Source organism: Xenopus laevis, chromosome 6L, assembly GCF_017654675.1.
Source record: "Xenopus laevis strain J_2021 chromosome 6L, Xenopus_laevis_v10.1, whole genome shotgun sequence".
In the NCBI taxonomy this organism is placed as follows: Eukaryota; Metazoa; Chordata; class Amphibia; order Anura; family Pipidae; genus Xenopus; species Xenopus laevis.
In genome coordinates, this window is record NC_054381.1 from 48069497 (window position 1) to 48094418 (window position 24922).

General features: G+C 37.1%; 1 protein-coding gene across 1 annotated transcript in view; it reads left to right on the forward strand.

Annotated features, from left to right (window-relative positions):
- The window catches only part of ube2e2.L (ubiquitin conjugating enzyme E2E 2 L homeolog), a 127373-nt gene extending 105585 nt beyond the window's left edge, over positions 1-21788 (forward strand). Inside the window, 3 exon segments of the mRNA NM_001094637.1 lie at positions 7253-7385; positions 17125-17272; positions 21075-21788. Of these exon segments, the coding sequence (NP_001088106.1) occupies positions 7253-7385; positions 17125-17272; positions 21075-21172 (379 nt within the window). The 3' untranslated portion in view covers positions 21173-21788.
- Positions 21789-24922: the final 3134 nt, after the last annotated feature.

Sequence of the window (24922 nt, forward strand, 5' to 3'; positions counted from 1 at the left end):
TACATTTAAATAAAATGCGTTTTAAATTACAATTTAAAAATTTGATAGAAAATGTTATAGTCCATTCCAACAAGACAAAACGAACTTCTAGTGCTGAATAGATTTTACACAAAATGGCACAATTGTCTGAGCCTGTATTGTAACAGTAATTAAGCACTGACTGATAATGCCGGCAATTGAAAGGACAATAGACTCACTAATGAATAATTCATGTGTAAATAAAACTCAAGGTTTATTACCATCTACATGTGCGGCCCCATGCCATCTGCGTGTGCGTGTCACAAAGAACTTGCCCAGAACACAAGGGAGCCATGTATCAAATGCAGTGTGCCCATTGCCAGAATCTCATGTATACATTGCCTTATTTAGGGAGGGAGATCCCACACACAAGTGAGGTGCAGAACATTTGCAATCATATCAGTCATCAGAAATGCTCCTAGAACTGGAAGAACAATACAGAAGATTCCAAGATTTTTGGCTGAATCTGAAAATACTCCATCTTAAACCTGTCAAGGTCATGTAGAAGTCAATGGCAGATGTCCCTGAAGATGTTTCTTGACATTGTGCTGGATTTTGTCTGATAATCCGATAAAGTCGGGTTTTCGGTGCATCAATCGTATTGATAAAAGTTCAATTTGTGTATGGGAGTTAGGTCGACTTTGTTTTAATAAAAAAAAATAGATTAATTTGAGTTTTAGTATACAACCCCATTATAGGGGAATGTAATAAAAGTCGGTAACGGAAAAACTGTTAGCAATGCAAAAAGTTATGTCTTTGCACGAAAAAATTTTGCTTTGTGCGATTTTAATATAACTTTTGCGAACCCACCACCTATCTGCCCCAAACCCTGCTTTCTCACCTAAAGTACACCCATATGTGTCATGTCTCTACCCCTTCTCTGTCCCGCTATTGTCCCCTAAATCATGGGCTGGTAAGGGCCAAAGAAAAAGATGGCAACCCTAGCCCTATGAAAAATTTATGGAATTAGATTTTTTATCAGATTCACAAAAGTCTCGCCTCAGGTTGGAGATGAAGGCATTTTTGTATGCTCTGGCATTGCCACTTTTTTTAAATTAGGAGCACCATTCAAGAATGTAGACATTTTTTGGAATTATTTATTCCATTTTGCTGGCAATAATAATGTTAAATTCACAAAAATAGAGAAAAAATTGGTAGAAACAATTAGGGGTTATTTACGAAATGTAGAATGTTAGAGCTTTTTATACCTCAAATGTACTCAAATTAACTCACAACTCAAATGGTATCTTATTCAAGAAAAAGCTCAAATGGAGAAAAATCGATTCAGCAAGTTCGAGTTGTGAAATCTCGAATTGATCGAGTTTTCAGGCAAAACCCTTTGAAAAAAACTTGAACATCATGAAGGCTATTAACATCTTCAAATGGTTCAAGGGACCTCTGCCATTGACTCCTGCTTGACCCTGATAAGTTTTAGATGGTGTATTTTCAGATTCAAGCTATTTCCAGGATATAATAAATTTTGAAGTATTCAAGTTTTTATTTTTTGAAAATGTGATTTTTGACCAAAGAAATAACCTCGAATTTTAGTGGAAAACACAACTTGAATGTTAATAAATAACCCCCTTATACTCCCGACTTGAAATTATTGCCCTAAAACAGCATTGATAAATGTATTATTTATTTTTGCCTATTTGTTACCATTCTATAAAAATCATGGTGGCGACAGGCACTTTGATCAGACTTCCTCAGAATACCTTTATATTTATTAGCAGAAACTCTGAGCCTTTGCTTTGTGTTCCAAGCTCAAGGTGATTAATGGATGCGACCTGCATTGGAGTTGCACTGGAGCCAGTCGTGCCCTGCAGCCAGTGTTAATTGTAAGCTCCCTTTATTGAAGGTGGGGGGCACAGCTAAACAATACATGTATAGATAAACAAAAACAAATCACATTGGGCTTTACAGTTAAATTGATAAGTACATCACTATTTACCTTTTACTGCTGATTTCTTGTGTTTAAAAAGACCTATGCTTTATTTGTTCAGGTTTTTTTAAAAATGTAATTACCCCTTTACCCCGACAACCCTGAGAGGATTTACTATCCATTCTCCCCAGTAATGTCTTTGCTAATATACTCTATGCAGACCGAACACTCCAAAAGCTGTGTAGGTGGTTTTAATTATTCATTACTCAGTTTGTTCTTTATAGCATTCCCAGCTGGGCTTTATTATTCAAAGGTTAATGCAAACAGAGACAAGTATATTAACTATTACACTTCCAGAGAGCTCAGCTGTACCCTCTGAACAGCTTGGCATGATGGGTAAAGACAGATGGAAAAACAATTCTGTAGTTTCATATTTCATTGCTCTTTTCTTATGTTTTTTTGTAATAAATAACACAATGTAAAGTATACACTGTTGGGGGCTGCAGGATGTCCTCTGCAAGCTCCTGTTCTTCATATTTGCAGTGGAGCACATGATTAAATTCGGCCATAAATTCCTCCTTAAATTATATTTTCCATAGCATTACATAAAGCAGAATCCCTAATGTTCTTAAAATAAACTGCACCCTTCCTCTTCAGTCTAAAGAGAATGTCTCACCTTAGGCAGGCACCATGGAAGCTTCCAAATTTACAATCATTGTTTCAGATTTTTTACACCATTGTACCCCAAAGTCCATCTTTCTAAATATGACATCTTTAAAGGGATACTGTCATGGGAAAACATGTTTTTTTCAAAACACATCAGTTAATAGTGCTGCTCCATAAACAGATTTTTTTATATTCAATTTTGAAATCTAACATGGGGCTAGCCATATTGTCAGTTTCCCAGCTGCCCCCAGTCATGTGACTTGTGCTCTGATAAACGTCAGTCACTCTTTACTGCTGTACTGCAAGTTGGAGTCATATCACCCCCCCCCCAGCAGCCTAACAACAGAACAATGGTAAGGTAACCAAATAGCAGCTCCATAACAAAAGATAACAGCTCCCTGGTAGATATAAGAACAACAATCAATAGTAAAAGCCGAGTCCCACTGAGACTGATTCAATTACATTAAGTAGGAGAAATAGCAGCCTACCAGAAAGCCGTTCCATCCTAAAGTGCAAGCACAAGTCACACGACTAGGGGCAGCTGGGAAACTGACAAAATGTCTAGCCCCATGTCAGATTTCAAAATTGAATGTAAAAAAAATCTGTTTGCTCTTTTGAGAAACGGATTTCAGTGCAGAATTCTACTGGAGCAGCACTATTAACTGATGTGTTTTTTAAAAAAAACATGTTTTCCCATGACAGTATCCCTTTAACAGTAGAAAAAAATGCAATAATCATTCAGTCAAATTGCTTTGTTTCTTCTGATATACATGGTAGCTACATGCTTTCTGGCTTCAGCAGAATAAATGTCCCTTTTTAGTTCTGCGAGTTTATGAGAATTGTCCTTGGTTCATTTGGTGCTGCATACAAAGGAATGCATGGTTAGTAGCAAGTACAGGTATGGGACCTGTTACAGTTAGGTCCATAAATCTTTGGACAGAGACACATTTTTTCTAATTTTGGTTCTGTACATTAACACAATGAATTTTAAATGAAACAACTCAGATACAGTTGAACTGCAGGCTTTCAGCTTTAATTCAGTTGGTTTAAAGAAAAGATTGCATAAAAATGTGAGGAACTAAGTGCCCCAAGTGGGTGCGAAACGGGTAGGGTGGATGGAGATGCAAATTATACATTTTTCAACTTTGTACCAATAAAATATATACTTTTTAACTAATTTTTTCTGGTCCTGTGGATCCATCTGAGTGTGGTTGGCCCTACTTCTTCTCCATACAAGGTCTTGTATAAGTCAATCTCAATTTGACATTGATATTGTGGTTTGGACTGAGTTTAGCCCCAAAATACGAAAAATTCTGGGTGAGTTATTTGGCAAAAAAAAGTCTGAAAAAATCAGACGATTCAATTTTATTGGGTTTTTTCATGAACCGATTAATTTGAGTTTTTTTATTAACAAATAAAGGCATGACATACATTCTGAGTTCAGTAAGGAACCCTCCAAATATACCCAAATAGGCTGGTTTTGTTTCCAGTAAGGATTACTTATATCTTATTTTGGATCAAGTTCAATGTACTGTTTTATTATTACAATGAAATTTTAAAAATGTGGATTATTTGGATAAAATAGTCTATGGGAGATAGCCTACCCGTAATTCAGAGCTTTCTAGATAATAGGTATCCGTATAACGGATCCCATACCTGTACGAGGACGTGGCCACCCACTAATAGGGAATGGCACCTAGGGTTTCCACCCGATCAGTAATTAGGCCTAGCTGGTAAAAAGAATGCTTGTGTTGTCATAAATGTGTTGTTCATTGTTAGGCAAAGTACGAGGCCTGTTATTATTTCCACTCACTGAAATAGCTCAGTGCTGTAGGTTGTCAATATTAGAGCAATTGTCTAAGCAAAATATCCGTGTCAGACTGTCAGTTATGCTCACACACAGATGACAGTAAGCTAGCTCAGTAGAAGTAACGCCATGCAGATTTTTACTGTTTAACCCACAGTATAGTCATTCATTTACTTTCTCGATTGCATCTCATAGCATATTAAAAATGGCTTCTTAGGGAGAAGCTTCTCTTTATTCAACGCAAGACTAATGTTCATATAAAAATTAAGTAATCATGAAACTGCTATTTACAGAATGAGAATAATAGTCTTTAAAAATGATTGCTTTTCAGGTTTTTTGCTTTGCGTAGCATTCTATATGAGCTGGTCTTGTCATTATAGCAAATATGGACCCATGTGCTTCATTGTGACATGTGCCAGTGTCATCCTCAGCCAAATAAACAGACTGCCTAACTTTGCTAGCCTTTCATTGCCTCCAGCCATTTAATGCTGTGCATCCTTGTGTACAACAATCATATCCACACTGTAAAATGCTTTTTATGATGACACACGCATCATTTTACAGATGCTAAAATGGCAAAAGATGACGGCACTCACAGGATTTATAACAAAATTCAATTAAGTGAAACACTGAATTTAATCCAACATTTAGTTCCACACTAAGTTTTTTACCAGTGCTGTGATGTTGAACAGATGTTGAAAAAGTCCAAAGCATGCCAACATTGTTGCTTGGCAACCCTTGTACAGTCCCACACCATGTGGCATCATCACTGTGAACATAACGTGCAAGTGATAAATAATGTAGAACCCCTTGGTCAATCCACAGGGCCCCATATTGTTCACTTATTGTTTCGGCCCACCTGAGCATCACTAGTTAAGTACAGCTCATTGGTCATCTGTACTCCAGCTCACAAAGTGATCCATGGATGCCCCTCCCAACACCACTAGTAGGTAGAGGTGGATCAGCTCACACCGTAGAGGGCCCTTGGCTTTGATGCCAAATATAGTTAATGCCACAAGATAGTCCCCTTAGCCAGAACACTAGCATTAACCTAAACAGCAAAGTATGCTGCACTTTTGGCAGACATAATGTCACCCCCAGGGAATACACCTTTTAGGGGACCAAAGGCCCTTCATCTCATGTAAAGCCTACATTTTCCTACGATGTATATAAGTTGGGCATATCTTCCCCACCCAAGCCACATCATTTGTACTGCATACATCCCCTCCATTTACCAGCACCATCACATTTTCCTAAAACAAGATCTTTCTGGCCCGGCGGCTATTTTCCCTCTTGACACTTAATCAGTAACATTGACATCTGCAAGCAGGACATGTACTGTAAAGTTTATGCAATGTAGAATGCAGGTTTACATAGGCACAGTCTACTTTGATAAAGAGTTATGCTCTTCTGTTGAGTCAGGGGTGTCCAAAATATGGCTCGCGGGCCAAATGCGGTCCGCGATCCATTTTTAATTGGCCCGCAGCAGGTAATGATGAGCTGCTCTCGCTGCGCCCCCTGCCTTTCAGAGCATTGTGCAGTCAGCAACTTCTGAGATAGCTGCTGTTAGGGCAAAGCCAGACGTGGCGTTTTTATTTTACGTTGTGTTTTAAAAAAAAGAACAGCCAGGCGTAAATACGCATAAACTGCACTACCACTGAAAGTAATGGAAAACGCACTATGGCAATTCACACAGGGCGCTTGCAAGCTGAAAGCCGCCACAGAACGCCAGTATTAGTCATACGTCAAGAAACTACCAAATCAATAGACTCTATGGGATCTTCACGTTTGAAACCACACTTTGCGTAAATACGCAGCGTATTTTAAATATGGCGTCCAAATTCTCAATGACAACAATGAGAAGTGCATGTTGGGAAAAGAATCCTACGTGCTGAAAAACGCATGTTGACGGTCACATGTGGTTTCAGTGGCGTATATACGCCTGGCTGTTCTTTTTTTAAAAACTCAACGTAAAAAACGCAGCAAAAACGCCACGTCTGGCCTTGCCCTAAGAGAGAGTCTGTAGCATTCCCCCTCCCATCTGTGCTCTCTACATAAAAAATTGGCCAACGTTTCGGTCTGCTCCTAAGACCTTTATCAAGACCAGGTCTTGATAAAGGTCTTAGGAGCAGAGTGCAGACCAAAACGTTGGGCGATTTTTTAATGTAAACCAATAAATATGGAATTCTAACTTTTTGTATACAAATCCTGGTGTGCATCTTTTTCCTTTGCTATTTATATATATATATATATATATATATATATATATATATATATATATATATATATATATATATATATATATATAGTGAAAAAGTGAAAAGGCTTAATAATAAAACATTTTTTGTTTTTTCACTAAAACCCTGTGAGTGCCGCAATCCTTTTTCACTGCTTATTTCCCATGCTGGCACCCAGGTATTAATTTTGTCTACGGAGTGCACCATTCCTTTGGTTTTATATATATATATATATATATATATATATATATATATATATATATATATATATATATATATATATATATATATATATATATATATATATATTACTGCTGCAAATTGATTTGCATTAAGGGGGTGAAACTAATACAGTTGAATAATGATTACAGTCTATTTTAATTAGGCAGTAATAAATCATTCTCCAGTAGTATAAACAAAAAGGTACCCCACTGCTGCCACCGGTGGATTCATAGGAGATCAATTTATGAATCAGTGGGGTTTTTGCAAACATTATCCCTTTTCGAACCTCAAACCATGGAATTCTGAATACCTTTAGTTAGACACCTGAAATATATTGTCTTGCCTTATACAGTTACTATATGTGTATTTTGTAGAGTATATTAACTTAATTTGGTATTTTCATGTATTTTTGTGTTGCAGTGCCGGACCCAAAGGAGATAACATTTATGAATGGAGATCAACCATACTAGGGCCTCCTGGATCCGTTTATGAGGGAGGGGTGTTCTTTCTTGATATAGCATTTTCGCCAGATTATCCCTTTAAGCCACCAAAGGTTTGTAATGATATGTAATGTGTATTGTATGCATGCTGCATTTATGTCTGCTGATTCAACCCCTAGAAATGCAGAATACAATCACATTTTCTGTTACGTAACTTTTTTTTATTTTTTTTTTTATAACAGGTCATTGATATGCTTAAAAATCTTAAATAGTATATAATACCTTTTTGCAAAATGATTTAGCAGTGTGCCTTATAGCACTGTACAGAGGCAATGTACTTTACTCTGCTATTTATAAGCATAACACTAACTGTGCCTCTCAGGAAAAATACTAGCTATCCTTTTTTTTTTTTCTTTTGTCGAAACTGGAAAATTACATTTCTTTGTGGACTGTGCTGACAAAGTAGTCTTTATAAGATTCTTGAGCCTGCGGCATTGAATATAACAATTACAACTTGTATGTGTTCCAGCACTACTTGTACACCCTATCATAGCAGGGTTTGCTCCATGCTTTATAATTCCAAATTGCATGTTCTCCTCAGCACCTTGCAGCATTGCACAAATTCACTAACACAACTCTGCTATCCCAAGGGTCAAAAGAGGTTTTAATGTTTGCAAAGGAAATCAAAAGAGACCTTCGTATAGGAGAGCCAACAGCCGAAAGAATAGGTCAGATATAAATAATGAATAAAAACAAAGGGAAAGGAACGAGCTGGATAGTCAGATAAAATGCACAGCTGCAATATGTGTTTATGAAAAATGTCTTCGTCCAAGAGTTTCGGGACCCAATGATGTTGCTGTGGGGCCCAATAACTAGTCCTTCCACTGCTAAAAAGTTCATGTAGGTGATGGCTCATATCAGTAAATAGATCCCAAACAGCTGATGTTACTCTACAATAGGCATTTTATATAAATACAGCAGAACCCCTATTTTACGTTTTTCAGGGGACTAGAAGAAAATGGTGTAAAATCCAGGAAAATGTAAAATCGGGGGAAATGTATTATTAATATACAGGTGGGACCACAAAACAAAATGAGGAAAAACTTAAAATCAGGGGATGTAAAATGGGGGTTCTATTGTAGTTAAAATAATAAAAGGAACAGTAACACTAAAAAATGAAAGTGTATTAAAATAATGAAAATGTAATGAACTGATTGTGCTGCACTTATACAGCTGGCGTTTTTGCTACAGAAACTCTACAATAGTTTACATAAACAAGCTGCTGTGTAGCCATGGGGCCAGCCATTCAACTCTGAAAAAGGAGAAAAGGCAGTAACAGATAAGCTCTGTGGTATGCAATGGGATTCTTGAGAACTTATCTCTGATCAATTGTGTATCCTGTGCTTCAAGGGCTGCCCCCATAGCTGCGCAGCACTATGTTTATATAAACTATAATTGTTTTTCTGAAGCAAACACACCAGTTTTACTAGTGCAGGGCAACATTACATTATGTTGTCATTCTTTTAGAACACTTTATCATTCCATGATATGTAAGTTACGTACGTTTGTAGGCAGGTCACAACTGCTTTTGCAGAAGTTACGTAAATTGCATAGATTTTAAGGTAACTTTAAATGCAATTTACATAACATTCGCTATGTTACCATGCCCCCATTTCAATCAAGATTTCACCAGGCATATGGCAACAGTCTCTCCTCTGTATAAATACATAGTGGGACTGAGTAAATTCAGAGCATATACAGAATATAACTGTAGTTGTCGATTATATAAACATAGCTAATACTTACCAAAAGTTTTCATTATTACAAAGGAAGAATATGTGATTTTGCAAGTACACATAGTGGGCCCTGTAGGAGACATCAGTGCATGTCCTACGTGTGTTGAAGTAGATCTCGTAGCATTGTCAGAACAGTGTCACACTCAGCACTTTCCCCACTACAATACTTTGGTGAGTAACATTGTGTTTTGAGATGTGGTGATACCTGTATAGAGAGGGTATCAGTTCCAAGTAAAAAAAAAAAAGTCAAAGCACTCACCTGTCAGTTTTACCACAATATAAACATTTTGTGAGTAAACACGGCTGTTCATCTATTATCTGGAATGATAGCAGAGGTCAGAAATGCAGTATATCAGGCAATCCATGTGCCATACACATTCTTCCTAGAATCCAACATGCGTAGTTCCTTTACATCGTTGCCTGGGATATTAGTACATTGCCTCTATATAAAAATACAAATAGGCAGATACTGTAGTATATTTCCCTTAAATGAAACTGTAATCATGAATATGCCTATAATTAAGCTTTTATGGCTACAATCTGATAAAGCAACATCATGTCCATTAATTATTCATTATTAATTTTTCTGCTTTATAATGCAACAGCACAAAGTAAATTTCCGTGCTTGATAAGTTACTCTCAGCATGTAATTATTCAGCTATGCAAGTCCAAGGCTGATACTTTGGCACTGTTGACAGCTAAAAGGGAATCCATGGGCGACTAGTGCATTACAGAAGCCTTATACATAGACTTGTTTGTCAGCTCTAAGCTATCATAACGAAAAAATAAATCATGAAAAAAATTCAATTCAGTTATCCAGAATGCTCGGGACCCGGTGTTTTCAGGATAATGGATCTTTCTGTATTTTGGATCTTCATACCTTATGTCTTCTAAAAAATCATGTAAAGATTTAATAGACCTAATAGGCTGTTTTTGCTTCCAATAAGGATTAATTATATCTTAGTTTGGATCAAGTACAAGGTTCTATATTATTATTGCATAGAAAAAAGAAATACATGTTAAAAAATTTGGATTTTTTGGATAAAATGGAGTCTACAGGAGACGTCCATCCTGTAATTTGGAGCCTTATGAATAATGTATTTCTAGATAGCGGATCCCATACCTTTATACACCTTAGATGTTCCTTGTTACTCCCAGGAGGAAACAGGTGCATTTTTGTTGTATGATTTAAAGCAGGAGTGCCCATACTTAGTAATTACTTAGTAATGAGGGGTCTACTTCTATTGGTGTTGACCCATTATGATCTACCTCCATAAAAGCATTGTTAGCATTCTGTTCCATGGAAAATATTACTTTATTATATTTATTTATGAGAGAATTTATTTTGCTATATTTAACAACCATTTCTTATGTAACCTTAAAAATAATAAATATGTGAATGAAAAGAATGAAACAGGAGGGTGATTTAGACAAGCTGTGTGTTGACAGTGTCTTGAGATCGACTGATCACCAGCTAAAGGTCTACTGGTAGATCCCGATCTTCCTTTTGGGCACCCCTGATTTAAAGTCACCAGCCAAAAGAAAGTATAGTATGAAAATGCATTAATCAAGTACAGGTTATCCAGAAACCCATTATCCAGAAAGCTCTGACTTACAAGAAGGCTGTCTCTCAAAGTCTCCATTTTAATGAAATGATTCAGAATTTTAAAAATGATTTCCTTTTTTCTCTGTATTAATAAAACAGTTCCTTAAACTTATTCCTAACTAAGATATAATTAAACCTTATTGGAGGCCAAAAATACTACTAAGTTATTTTAATGTTTGTTATTTTTCTTAAAGTATGGAAATCCAAATTACAGAAAGATCCCCTATCCAGAATACCCCAGGTAGTAGTAGGTCCCATACCTGTATTCAGTGTGTGGTTTGGACACATCCCAGAATATAGTTGGAATATTTGGGAATGAGAAAAATTGTTGTTTTTATGTAACTTCACTTTATGATGGATAAATGTAAGAAGAATTAGGTATTCATCTAAAGCCAAAAGTCTAAAAATCTATGTAAATAAAATGTCTTTCATAAATTCCTATTCACTGCTGTTTCAGCCATGTGAAATAACTGGAACAGGATTGTGAAGAATTTTTATTGGGTAATTAACTAGGCATCTAACTGACATGAGAGTTTATGACCTTAACCCTTTGCCTGCCAAGTACAAGCGCCATACGTGTTGCCAAGGACCTACAGAAACAATAAATGGCCTTTATTTACATACACGTTTTAGTAAAGATTGTGCCGTTAATTAGACCTCTGGCATTCTTCTTTGTATGCAAAAAATTTTGTGAGATAAATGCTGCAAACATTTTTAGGCTATTTTCAGAAATGTGATTGTTTAGTAAAGCTTTGCAGTTTGATACTTTTGTGTAGAAAGAAATATTTACTTGGATTAGAGGGTACTTTTTCTAGATGTACCCCTCATGAAATGCAGAAAATGTGTTGATTTTGCAGTAGCTGGAATGACAGAAATGATAGTTCTTATGAGGTGTCTTATGAGGCCCCTAGATGCCAAATACTTGGGTAAACATATGCACATCGGGCATCAAACTGTTCAGTGGGCCTGGCTTTTCATATTTAGGGTGTTTTATCTTGGTACCTAATGTTATGTTGGAGATAAGGTCATGTAAACTGGAAGCCTTAAGGTCATTTTTCAAAAATGTCAATACGTTTTATAAAAACTTGTAACTTTAGGAAAGAGTTGTGACTGGTTAGTTTGGAATAATAAGACACTAGGGATGCACCGAATCCACTATTTGGGATTCGACCGAATTCCCGAATCCTTGGCGAAAGATTCGATCCGAATCCTAATTTGCATATGCAAATTAGGGGCAGGAAAGGAAAAAGTGGGAAAAATTCTTCTTTCGTGACTAAAAGTCACGTGATTTCCCTATCCACCCCTAATTTACATATGCAAATTAGGATTCGGATTCTGTTCAGCCAGGCAGAAGGATTCGGCCGAATCGGAATCCTGCTGAAAAAGGCTGAATCCCGAACCGAATCCTGGATTCGGCGCATCCCTATAAGACATAAGATTTACTTATTTTGGATTCGTCAGAATCTCTTCTTTGCAAAAATGTATGAGTTGCTAGGGTAAACCTATTGTTAGTGGAATTTTTGGGCTTGAAATCAGAAGTATGCAGGTTTTTAAAGCAGTGCTTTGGAAATTTGGTAGTGTCCTGCTGGGAGTGTTTGACTTATATATGTCAGAGATCACCGTAAAACTATACATATTTGGTATTGGTTCATTCAGGAGACATGGAACTTTCCAAATTAGTTATATTTCCATGCATAAAATAAATTATGTTTCTGATATATCTGATTATATTATGGAAAATTATTTTTAGAAATTTAGTAGCCTGGAGAAGTAACCCATATCAACCAATCAGCAGGTTGCATTTAGACATAGTAAGTTAGTTTGAAAAAAGACACACGTCCATCAAGTTCAAGCTTTTAACTTTTTTTTTAACCTGCCTAACTTCCAGTTGATCCAGAGGAAGGCAAAAAAACCCCATCTGAAGCCTCTCCAATTTGCCTCAGAGGGGGAAAAAATTCCTTGCTGGCAATCGGACCAGTCCCTGGATCAACTTGTGCTATGAGAGATCTCCCATAACCCTGTATTCCCTCACTTGCTAAAAAGCCATCCAACCCCTTCTTAAAGCTATCTAATGTATCAGCCTGTACAACTGATTCAGGGAGAGAATTCCACATCTTCACAGCTCTCACTGTAAAAAAAAAACACACTTCTGAATATTTAGGTGGAACCTCTTTTCTTCTAATCAGAATTGGTGACCTTGTGTCAGCTGGAAAGACCTTCTGGTAAATAAAGCATTAGAGAGATTATTATATGATCCCCTTATATATTTATACATAGTTATCATTTCACCCCTTAAGCGCCTCTTCTCCAGCGTGAACATCCCCAATTTGGCCAGTCTTTCTTCATAGCTAAGATTTTCCATACCTTTTACCAGCTTAGTTGCCCTTCTCTGTACCCTCTCTAATACAATAATGTCCTGTTTGAGTGATGGAGACCAAAACTGTACGGCATATTCTAGATGAGGCCTTACAAGTGCTCTATACAGTGGAAGAATGACCCCCTCCTCCCGTGACTCTATGCCCCTTTTAATACAGCTCAAGACCTTATTTGCCCTTGATGCTGCCGACTGGCATTGCTTGCTACAGCCAAGTTTATCATCTACAAGGACTCCAAGGTCCTTTTCCATAATGGATTTGCCTAGTGCAGTCCCATTAAGGGTATAAGTGGCTTGGATATTTTTACATCCCAGGTGCATGACTTTACATTTATCAACATTGAATCTCATTTGCCACTTAGCTGCCCAGATTGCCAGTTTGTCAAGATCCTGTTGCAAGAAGTGGACCCAATACAGAGCCCTGACGGACCCCACTAAGAACCTTACTCCAAGTAGAGAATGTCCCATTAACAACCACCCTCTGTACCCGATCCTGTAGCCAGTTTCCTATCCATGTGCAAACGACTTCATTAAGCCCAACAGACCTTAATTTAGAAAGCAGTTGTTTGTGGGGCACGGTATCAAACGCTTTGGCAAAATCCAAATAGATCACATCTACTGCCCCCCCCCCACTGTCCAGCATCTTACTTACCTCATAATAAAATGCAATCAAATGATTGCACTTGTTTGAAAGGAAGTATTTAATTAGTTGTTGTTTTGTGTCTGCTATTAAAGGCGTTGTTAACCTTTAATTTAGCTTTTTGTATGATGTAAAGAGCAAGGTTCTGAGACAATTTGCAATTGGTTTTCATGTTCTATTATTTGTGGTTTTAGCTTTTTTTTATTTAGCTTTTTATTCAGCAGCTCTCCAGTTTGCAATTTTAAGTAATCTGGTTGCTAAGGTCCTGATTATCCTAGCAACCATGCATTGAATAAGAGACTGTAATATGAATTGTAGAGGACCTTTAAATAAAGAAAATTGCAATAATACATTTGTAGCCTTACAGAGCTTTGGTTTTATAGATGGGCTCATGGAACCCCTATTTAAAAGTTGGAAACTGTCATAAGAAGGCAAATCATTCAAAAAATGAATACCAGCTGAAAACATGCTTAGAATTAGCCATTTTTAACAAGGGCTAGACCAGAGACGTGACCATAAAATGGGCATGGTCAAAAACAATTGTTGTCCCTTTCTATTTTGAAATGTTGTGAGGTATGAGATTATCTATAGTCATTATTACTTCTCCTGCCCTGCTGCCTGCAGCCACACTGGTCACAATACTACACGGCTATGTAATAATAAAACCTACAGCAGAAGGAATTCAGTTGCTCCACTAAACACCCCTCCTTCAAATAAGCACTTGCATTCGCTCCCTTTCCTCCATTAATATGAATATTACTGTTTGTTCCCCAGTGTTTTCCAAGGAAAGTGACAGATTTACATAGAGTATACTTATCCCTTAATTGACAATCAGACCTAAAAATAACCCAGTGGTAAATGTGATAGTGAAAAATATATCCGCTATTAACTGTGCCTTAGAGCAGCATGCTAATGACTTCCATACACACAAACGGTAAGCTAAAAGCCTGCTGTTATTTAGTAGTCAATCAAAAGCACTTTTCTGATACAATTCAAGCACAGGGCTATAGTCCCCGCCAGACCATATCTATGTTGTGTACTGAACAGATTTATCCTACACTGGTAAAAGTATATAACCCTGTTATGTACCACCTTTCTCCATCTCTTCAAATCTGTGCAGTGTGTGACTGTGTGTGTGATTGTATGACTGTGTGTGTGATTGTATGACTGTGTGTGTGATTGTATGACTGTGTGTGTGATTGTATGACTGTGTGTGTGATTGTATGACTGTGTGTGTGATTGTATGACTGTGTGTGTGATTGTATGACTGTGTGTGTGTGTATGACTGTGTGTGTGTGTATGACTGTGTGTGTATGTGTGTGTGTGTGTATGACTGTGTGTGTGTGTGTATGACTGTGTGTGTGTGTGTATGACTGTGTGTGTGTGTGTATGACTGTGTGTATGGCTTTTTGTTTGAATAGAAAACACAGTTGCTGATGTTTTCACTTGATTGCTTTAGAGAACAGTAGGGTACAGGAGCCAATTTTGGGTGTTTTGACAACAAATTTTCCAGGAAAAATGCAGCTGGGAAAATAGAAGTTATAAAAACACTATAAACCCAACTAGTGTAATATTTTATAATATATAACAGTAGTTTAAAAATGCTTACCCAGCTTACGTGTTAAGTTTACTTTTTAATTTAGTTTCATTTTAATAATCCATGTTTTCCTTTGCCATTTTTGCACTAATGGAAAAAAAAGCCTGTGTTACTCCCAGGAGGAAACAGGTGCTTTTTTTGTTGTATGATTTAAAGTCAGCAGCCAAAAGAAAGTATAGTAGGTCATTATGAAATGCATCAATCAAGTACACGTTATCCAGAAACCCAGAAAGCTCTGAATTATAGAAGGCAGAGAGGAGAAACCCTGAAAGCTCTGAATTACGAGAAGGCCGTCTCTCCATTTTAATGAAATGATTCAGAATTTTAAAAAGGATTTCCTTTTTTCTCTGTAATAATAAAACAGTGACTTGAACTTAATCTAGGATATACTAAAACATAATTAATCCTTATTGGAAGCCAACAATTCTACTAAGTAGTGATGGGCGAATTTATTCGCCAGACACGAATTCGCAGCGAATTCCCGCGATTCGTCGCCGTTTTTTTTGGACGTCAGCGCATTTTCACCGGCAAAAGTGCACCGACGTCCAAAAACTGACACCTGCGTAGAAAACGAGACGCGAATCACAGGAAATTCACTAATTTTTCTGCGACACGAAACGGGAATTCACCCATCACTACTACTAATTTATTTTAAAGGGGTTGTTCACCTGAGATAACGTTTAGTATGATGTAGAGAGTGATATTCTGAGACAATTTGCAATTGGTTTTCATTTTTTATTATTGCGGTTTTTGAGTTATTTTGCTTTTTATTCAGCAGCTCTCCAGTTTGCAACTTCAGCAGTCTGGTTACTAGGGGCCAAATGACCCTAGCAACCAAGCATTGATTTGAATAAGAGACTGGAACATGAATAGGAGAGGGCTGAATAGAAAGATGAGTAATAAAAAGTAGCAATAACAATACATTTTTAGTCTTACAGAGCATTTGTTTTTTAGATGGGGTCAGTGACCCCCTTTTGAAAGCTCGAAAGAAGGCTGCAAATTATTCAGAAAATAAATAATATAAATCAATTGAAAAGTTACTTAGAAACAACCATACATAAAGATATGGCTCAATGCAAAAGCAAACATTTGACATTTGAAATGACTATTGTGCTGCATGCTCTTACAGTAAGGAAATATGGAATATGTGTTTATTAAAAGACCAGTAACATAAAAATAAAAAAAAAGTAAATTTGTTTCTACTTAACAGTTTTAACTTTAAATTCGCAAAGTCTGTTTAAGAAATGACTTACCGATTCTCTGCTTGCACTCCTCTTCAAAAACGGTGACAGGGCGATGATCCATCGTGCGGCGCTCGATTTCTCCTCTCTGCCTTCTATAGGAGATATAGCCAGGGAGGAGAAATCGAGCGCTGCACGATGGATCATAGCACTGTCGCTGTTTCTGAAGAGGAGTGCAAGCAGATAATTGGTAAGATATTTCTTAATAAAAAGAATTTAAAGTTAAAACTGTCTTGGTGGTTTTTTTTTTGTTAAGTAGAAGTGAATTTAAAAAAAAAAGTTTTATGTTACTGGTCCTTTAGGAACCCTACAATTTCATACATAAGTAGTGTTGCCAGCTGGCCAGTATTTTACTGGCCTGGCTGGTAAAAATGATGGTTGAGCTCAATGTTATTAATAGGGAAAAAAGCTAAAAATATAGTAAGCCCGGTACTTTTTTCCAGAAAAGATGGCAACCCTATACATGAGTACATAAAATTCAAGTGCCAGCTAAGGTGTTTGTGTTTCATTTGTGTTCACCCACAAAAATGTATTGCTGCTTATTTCTTTAATATCCTGGCATCATCATCATCATCATCAGGCATTTTATTCTCCTTAGGTGACATTTCGGACGAGAATTTACCACTGTAACATAAACAGCCAGGGAGTGATCTGTCTCGACATCCTGAAAGATAACTGGAGCCCAGCACTCACAATTTCCAAAGTCCTCCTGTCTATCTGCTCTCTGCTCACAGACTGCAACCCTGGTAAGGACCTTGTGAAAAATTGCATTAATATTCCTTGGGAACTATAGAGTTGTATTATTAGCTGGGATATTTATTCTCTAGTCGTTACCTGTGTGTAGCGCAAGAGCAATTAACCGCAATTACCTTGGGCAGCCCTTGAGCACCTACAAATCCAGTGCTGTCAGTGTTTTTGTGCCCTGAGAGTGGAGAGGTTACTTTAGGAGTTATGCTTTTAATGTCACCTTGCACAGACAATCTATCAGAATACAGTTTATAAAAGTATTTTATTCCTCTATCTGTAAGCAGTTCATCAATGTTTGTTTGCCATCTCAAGCATAGTCACTATCAAAGTACGAATTTATCTCAATATTTTCTGTTACAAACTCTGCTCAAGTTTTTAATGCTTATTCATTATTAAAGGAGAAGGAAAGGTTAAAACTAAGTAAGCCTTATCAGAAAGGTCCATCTAAATATACCAGTAAACCCCCAAAGTAATGTTGCTCTGAGTCCCCTGTCAAAAGAAACACAGCATTTCTTTCCTTCTATTGTGTACACATGGGCTTCTGTATCAGACTTCCTGCCTTCAGCTTAAACCTCATTGCCCTGGGCAAGAGCATGCTCAGTTTGCTCCTCTTCCCCCCCCCCCTCCCTTCTCTACTGTAATCTGAGCCCAGAGCAGGGAGAGACTCAGGCAGGAAGTGATGTCACACCACATTAATACTGCAGCACCTATCCTAAACAAACAGAGAGCTTCTAGAGCTTTTTACTCAGGTATGGTAACACATTCTACAGAATAAATATAGCATTCTAGCTTGCACTATTGCAGCTAATCTATTGGCAATAAAATGCCTCCGTAGCTTTCCTTCTCCTTTAAATTTTCCCAGAAATTTGCATTGCGGGAAAAAAAATATGATTTTCCGGGATTTTTTTAGGATTTTTATCCAATTGTCAAGATTTTTTTCTGATTTTTCATCCGATTTTCGCGATTTTTTCGTAATTTTCACCCAAAAACTCTGAATACTTTGGGGGTATTGCACAAAACCCAGCACAAAACAAAAAATCATTGGGACTTTTCCCATTGACTTATATGCAACCTCGACAGTCTGAGATGCTGTATTTTCAGATTCTGACTTTTCCATCCTCAGGGTTTAATAAATTACAAAAAATTTGTGATTTTTTAAAAGTCCGATTTTATATAAAAAAAAAATTACGAATTTTTCGTGATTTTTGCATTCGGAGTTTAGTAAATAACCCCCTAAGTATTAAGAGAATATACACACACAAACATTCATGTAAAATTGATATAATTAGACGGTGTACCCTTCATACACAGCTCAACATAAATATAAAATACTACAGGGAAGGATACTAAAAGCTAATACATAATACTGCTTTTTTTTTCACTTTCACTGAGAATTGTTAATAAGAATTCTGCTCATTCTAATCCCTGCATTCAGTCCATTTTCCTTCATTTACTTAATCTTATTCGTTATTACAGCGCAGAGCCTGAGTAATCATTTAATACCCACTCTAGTTAGGGCAACATGTCACAATGAATCCTAATAAGCTAATTAACTAATAATATTTTATCTAGTCTAATTCAATTAGGGAAATTATATATTTAATAATTGAAATAAAAAGCTGTCGATGTGATACTTCTCTTTAACCAGGCGGCTCAGAGATTATCCAGTGTGTTGTATAACTGGTAAATAAATGTATATTAACCAAATGGTGTGATTAAATATTCATTTCAATTTCTTGCCCAGGCCTCTGTATAGTATGTGTGTTATATATACTTCTAAAATACTGTGATCCTAATGAGACAGACAGTTAAAAATTCATAAGTTCCAGAAACGCTATTTTTCCACTGTGTTAAGCACAGACCACTTCAGCCCCTGCAACCATGTACAAGTATGAGATCCGTTATCCAGAAAGCTCCAATTTACAGTAAGTAATCTCCCATAGACTCCATTGTATCCAAATAATCCCAATTTTTAAAATGATTTCCTTCAAAACATTTGTGTAAATTTACCAAACACAATTAATCAGCATACTCCAATTTACACAATCCAATACATGAGGAATGCAGACAGGGGGGGGATCAAGTAGAAGGTACTGTTTTATTATTATTACAGAAAAAAGGTAAATCATGTTTTAAAAAATTGGATCATTTGGATAAAATTGAGGCTATGGAAGATGGCATTTCTGTAATATGTTACTTTCTGGATAAAGAGTTGTCTGTATAACAGATCCTATACCTCGATTTGATTTTATCTGTGCCATCAGTATTAAAAAGTAACATTCATAGGATTATTTTATAATCAGAACATCAGCTGCCAACTCATAATCCCAAAAGCCAAAACCTCTCTGTTATAAACATGAACAATTTGGATTTGTGGTTGACCTCAACACAATAATAAAATTATATCAAAATAACCCAGAAATGCTTCATGGTGGCATTTCTAAAAACACAGTGAAAACAATAAGTATACCGTGGCTATAAGAAATATAGTATCTTGTGATAGTATAAAATCTTTATCTGCTACCAGGCAGCTGAATTATAAGTAGGAATGCACCGAATCTACTATTTGGGATTCGGAAGAATCCTTTGTGAAAGATTTGTCCGAATACTTAACCAAATACTAATTTGCATATGCAAATTAGGGCCAGGAAAGAAAAAAAGTGTGGGGGGGGGATTTTTTTGCTTCCTTGTTTTGTGCCAAAAAGTCGTGTAATTTCCCTTCCAAGACCTAATTTACATATGCAAATTAGGATTTGGATTCAGTTCGGCAAGGCACAAGGATTTGGCCAAATCCGAATCCTGCTGAAAAAGGCTGAATCCCAAACGGAATCCTGGATTCAGTGCATCCCTAATTATACTGTAAGTCACAATAGTCACTGTAATAAACCTACACTGGATGCAACCAAGCTAACTGAAAGGCAATAAACTATGTGTTACTTTTTTGGAGGTGCTTTTTTGAGGGGAGGTGGAAAGATTTTGTTTGTTCATACATGTATGGGATTCGTTATCCAGAAATCTCTGAATTACAGAAAGTCCATCTCCATAGACTCCATTTTATCCAAATTTTTACACAAGATTTCCTGTAATTTCTCTGTAATAATAAATCAGTACCTTGTACTTTGTCCAAACTAAGATATCGTTAATCATTATTGGAGTGCTGCAAGTGCTTCTAAGGGTCAGGGCACACAGGCAGATTCAGGGAAATTAGTCGCCCGGCGACATATCTCCTCTTCTTAGGAGCGACTAATCTCTTCGAACTGTGGCCGGCGGGATGGCACTTGGAGTGATTAGTTTTCCGAAGTTGCTAAAATGTAAATCGCTGGCGGGATGGCACTCGGAGCAATTCATTTTCCAAAGTTGCCCTGCGACAAATCTCCTCTTCTTCGGGCGACTAATCTCCCCGAACTGCCTCCCCTGCAAGGGAAGATTAGTCGCCCAAAGAAGAGGAGATTTGTCGCAGGGCAACTAATCTCTCCGAGTCTGCCTGTGTGCCCTGACCCTAAATGGGCAGTAAAGGGTGTGATTTTGCACTTCCCTTAATGCTCTAGCGCTGTTGACTTCATTAAAAGGCAAATTTGTCAGTTGATGTCTTCTCAATCTAAAGTTAGTTTGATGTGTAGGGTCAGCTGTGTGACACCTTGTATGAAATCTGGAAGGTCCCAAGAGATTACAATCATAATTTTAGGTTTTAAGTGTTTCTTGCATTAAGAGTTAAACTGGTTAATAATAGGGAACCGTCTCAGGAGTAATGACCATGCTTTATGTACATTAGCCTGTCAATTTCTTCTTTCTCCTTTCCAGCGGACCCTCTTGTTGGAAGTATCGCCACTCAGTACATGACCAACAGAGCAGAACATGACAGAATGGCCAGACAGTGGACCAAGAGATACGCTACATAGGAATATAATAAAGTGGACCTGTGCAAGCACATTCACTAAGTGCATCAATAGCTCTTTTCTTCCTTTTCTCTCTTTTCTTTTTTTTTTTTTTATTCTTTAACAGTTTGTGACAAAATACTGTATGTCTTTTTTTTTTTATTATTATTATTAAGACTTTAACTTGAATTTCCCTAAAAAATAACTGGGAATTTTAGTTTCTGTGCAAGAAATGTTGAAACGTGATAGTATAGAGCTTTGTTTGAAAGCATTGTATCAATATTTGTGTTTCCTGTTTTGTTTTTATATTGTATTCCTATTTTATGAGGGGGTATAATTTAATTCTAAGTTGCCCCTCTGCATAGATTAGAGTTAGATTTGATTTTTGTTACAATTTGATCTTTTTGTACTTAAAGTCTTCATGGTGGGTGCATGCTCCAGGGAACAAACTTTTATAGATAACGTCTGAAATCCGGAACAAGGAAGTGATTCTCCCACAGAGGACTTTCTGAATGAACAAAAGAAAGAGGTGTTTTTTGAACTATTTAAAATGCTTGTAAATTAATTTAGCAGGGTGTGGAGCATTTGATGTACACTTGTGTTATAAAGCACTCAATAAAGACACTGCGACTGATCAATAGTCTCTTGCAAGAACCTTTCCACTTAGGAATGTAACATGTACACTATGGAGACAAGATCAAATATACAGAAAACTATTTTGTATGATGTAGCTGCAATATATATATATATATATATATATATATATATATATATATATATATATATATATATATATATATATATATATATATATATATATATATATATATATATATATACATATATAATACACAAAAAAATGAATATCCTGTAACTGATATCCTTATAAACGGCTCTTAATGATGTCATTTTGGTCACATGACTCACTAAAACTTGTGTATTTCAATAAATAAAGAAACCCTTGTTGGAAAATGAGGATATTAGAAGTCATTTCATTGGAAAAAAGTACCCCGTATATTCACCAGTTAGAAAAGGTCAGTTATATTCAATCAAGTTACCAATTCATTAAATTAAATAAATGGATTCACTTCTTATCAATTCCCCCAAATTCATTAAAGATTCCTAATCAGTTTTATATGATGATCAATAAAATTATGAATTCTCATCTCTTGTGTTGTATTGTCAGTTCATTCATAACATTTGTATTAGAAAGTGCTTGTAAATAAAGAATTTCTACCCACAACAACCAATTAAATTACTGATATTGATAATTCAATTAAGTCTAATAACCAATATGAACTTAATACCTCCAGCAATTATTGAAAAATAGTCTAGGTGAAAATCCAGGGTACTTTCTCTCTCTTTTTTCCAAAGAAATCTCCATACTGACACAGTCAGACCCCTGTATACTTCTCATTAAATAAGTTTTATATTACAGGTTTATCCTTTTTCAATCCTAGATATTAGAAGTAACCTCGGAGTTCCATGACCTGTTTAAAAACACGTGGCCTTTGGCCTCGTCCTTTTATATGGTCTTAACCTCCTCAGTGACTTGTAATATCCTTATATTTTACAATAAGGGGTACTTTATTCACTATATAATCGTATGCTAGAGCATACACCAATTTTTGAAAGCTGTGCCCTTATAATCTGTATTATTCACAAGAATAATTAATGTTATATGGAATTAAAAGCTCATTTCTCCCTATTAATAGATAGTTGAACTTTGCATGTGTTTTCCCATAAATAGACAAACAAATTGGGAGGCATAGTTTATTACTGTACATGCCACTTGGTAGAGGCATTTTCCATAGGCTTCAGTGAAATAGTATACAAAGTTAACTGACCTGCAGCTATGTCCTCCTTTTGTAATGACATTGGTAATTCAGAAGTTACTAGTGGAAAGGGAGAAATAATCCTATAAAAAGGCCTAAATAATAGGATCTGGGCTGAAAAAAAAATCCCTTCTGACAAATACTGAATGCAACTGCAGCTTGTTTCCTGATTTGATGTGCTGCTCTGCACTGCTCAACCAAACTTTACTCAGTTGTTGCTGGACTACAAGTCCCAGAATAATGTAACATATAATAAACATTGAGGGATGCTGGGAGATGTAGTCCAGCACAGCAGGGTTGTATTCTAAAAGCAATATTGCAAAATAAAACATTTCCCCCAAATCTCCACAGTAAGCCACTGCTTTATCCCAGCTGACCTGTATCAATCTGGCTTCCTTTTCTTTGTTCCTGCAACTGGAGTCGGAAGTTTTAAAGTACCGTTTCCCAGCACTGTCCTTTATCCCCATGTCTGATTTCAGTGTAATATAATGAAGAAACAAAATGACATAATTATCTCTATATGTGAGATAACAGCAAGATGCCTGACACGCTGCTGGGAATCAGCATTCTTATTGGTCAGTTCTTTTGCATTTATAATCACGTTTTTGATAGAATTCTCATTGGTGAATTTCTTGCATCTATAATTATGTTTTTAATGAACTCCTATAGAAAACATTCTTTCATATAGGTCAGAATTTTGCAAGCTTTCTCAGTCCTCTGAAGTGAGAGTTTTTTCAAGTGAAGGAGAAGTTGGCAAAATGCAAGTCTAAGAAATGTAAGCAAAAAATTTTTTCACCTCTTAGCAGTAAAGCATGATAAATAGTGGAAAAATGTTTTTTTCACTTGTGATAAATAGTGATTTTGTTCCCCCAAACCTTAATGAATCTGATTCTTACACCATTAGGTGCCACTCGCTGTAGAATCTACTGTGCTATGACACCAGATGGCTCAGCAAGATCATATATTTGGTCTTAATCTGATGTGCTTTGAGCAAGAGGCTGAAATATTCCATTTTAAGGCAGAGAAAATGTGAATATTAATGGATCACAATAAAAGTTGTGTCTATGCCAGTGGTGGGCAGCATTTTATTGTCCAACTTTTTCTCCTGCTAGTGTGCCTGGCCCCCCTAGTGGAACTGAAAGAGATCCAGAGACCAATGCAGTGGTGTAACTACAGAGGAAGCAGATGCAGGGGGGCAGGGTCGGACTGGGGGGCCCGGGGCCCACCGGGGCTGCTGTCCCCAGGGCCCCCCCTCCCGGCAGTCTCCAGGGCCCCCTCCTGCCCACTTCCACAAACTCACCGTGTGCACTCAAAAGACACGACCAAGGGCCTCTAACTTCCAGTCCCCTGCCCACATCCATGAACACACCTTGTGCGTGCACGCAGAAGATGCGCCACGGCAACAGCTTTATCTTTTCTGGGGGAGCGGGTCTGGGGCAGCTGGGGAGCGCAGCTGGGGGAATGGGTCTGGGCCAGCGGGGGCCCATGAGGGTCGGGGCCCACTGGGTTATTTCCCGGTGTCCCGCCAGCCCAGTCCGACACTGGGGCGGGGAACAGGGGGTCCTGGACCACAGGGTCTGCTTCCTCTATAGTTTTAAGAAAACCTCCACTTGCCGGCTGCATTGCAAAGTGGCGGCAAGAGGGAGGGAGCATGGGCGGCTTATCAGCCGGGTGCTCAGGTGGCCAAGAATATGGAGAGGTTTTAGTTTAAAGGGATATTGTCATGGGGAAATTTTTTCCAAAAGCATCAGTATTATATACATAGTATATACAGTGCTGCTCCAGTAGAATTCCTTTTTTCAAAAGAGCAAACAGATTTTTTATATTTAATTTTGAAATCTGAAATGGGGCTAGACATATTGTCAATTTCCCAGCTGCCCCAGTCATGTAATTTGTGCTCTGATAAACTTCAGTCACTCTTTACTGCTGTAGAGTGATA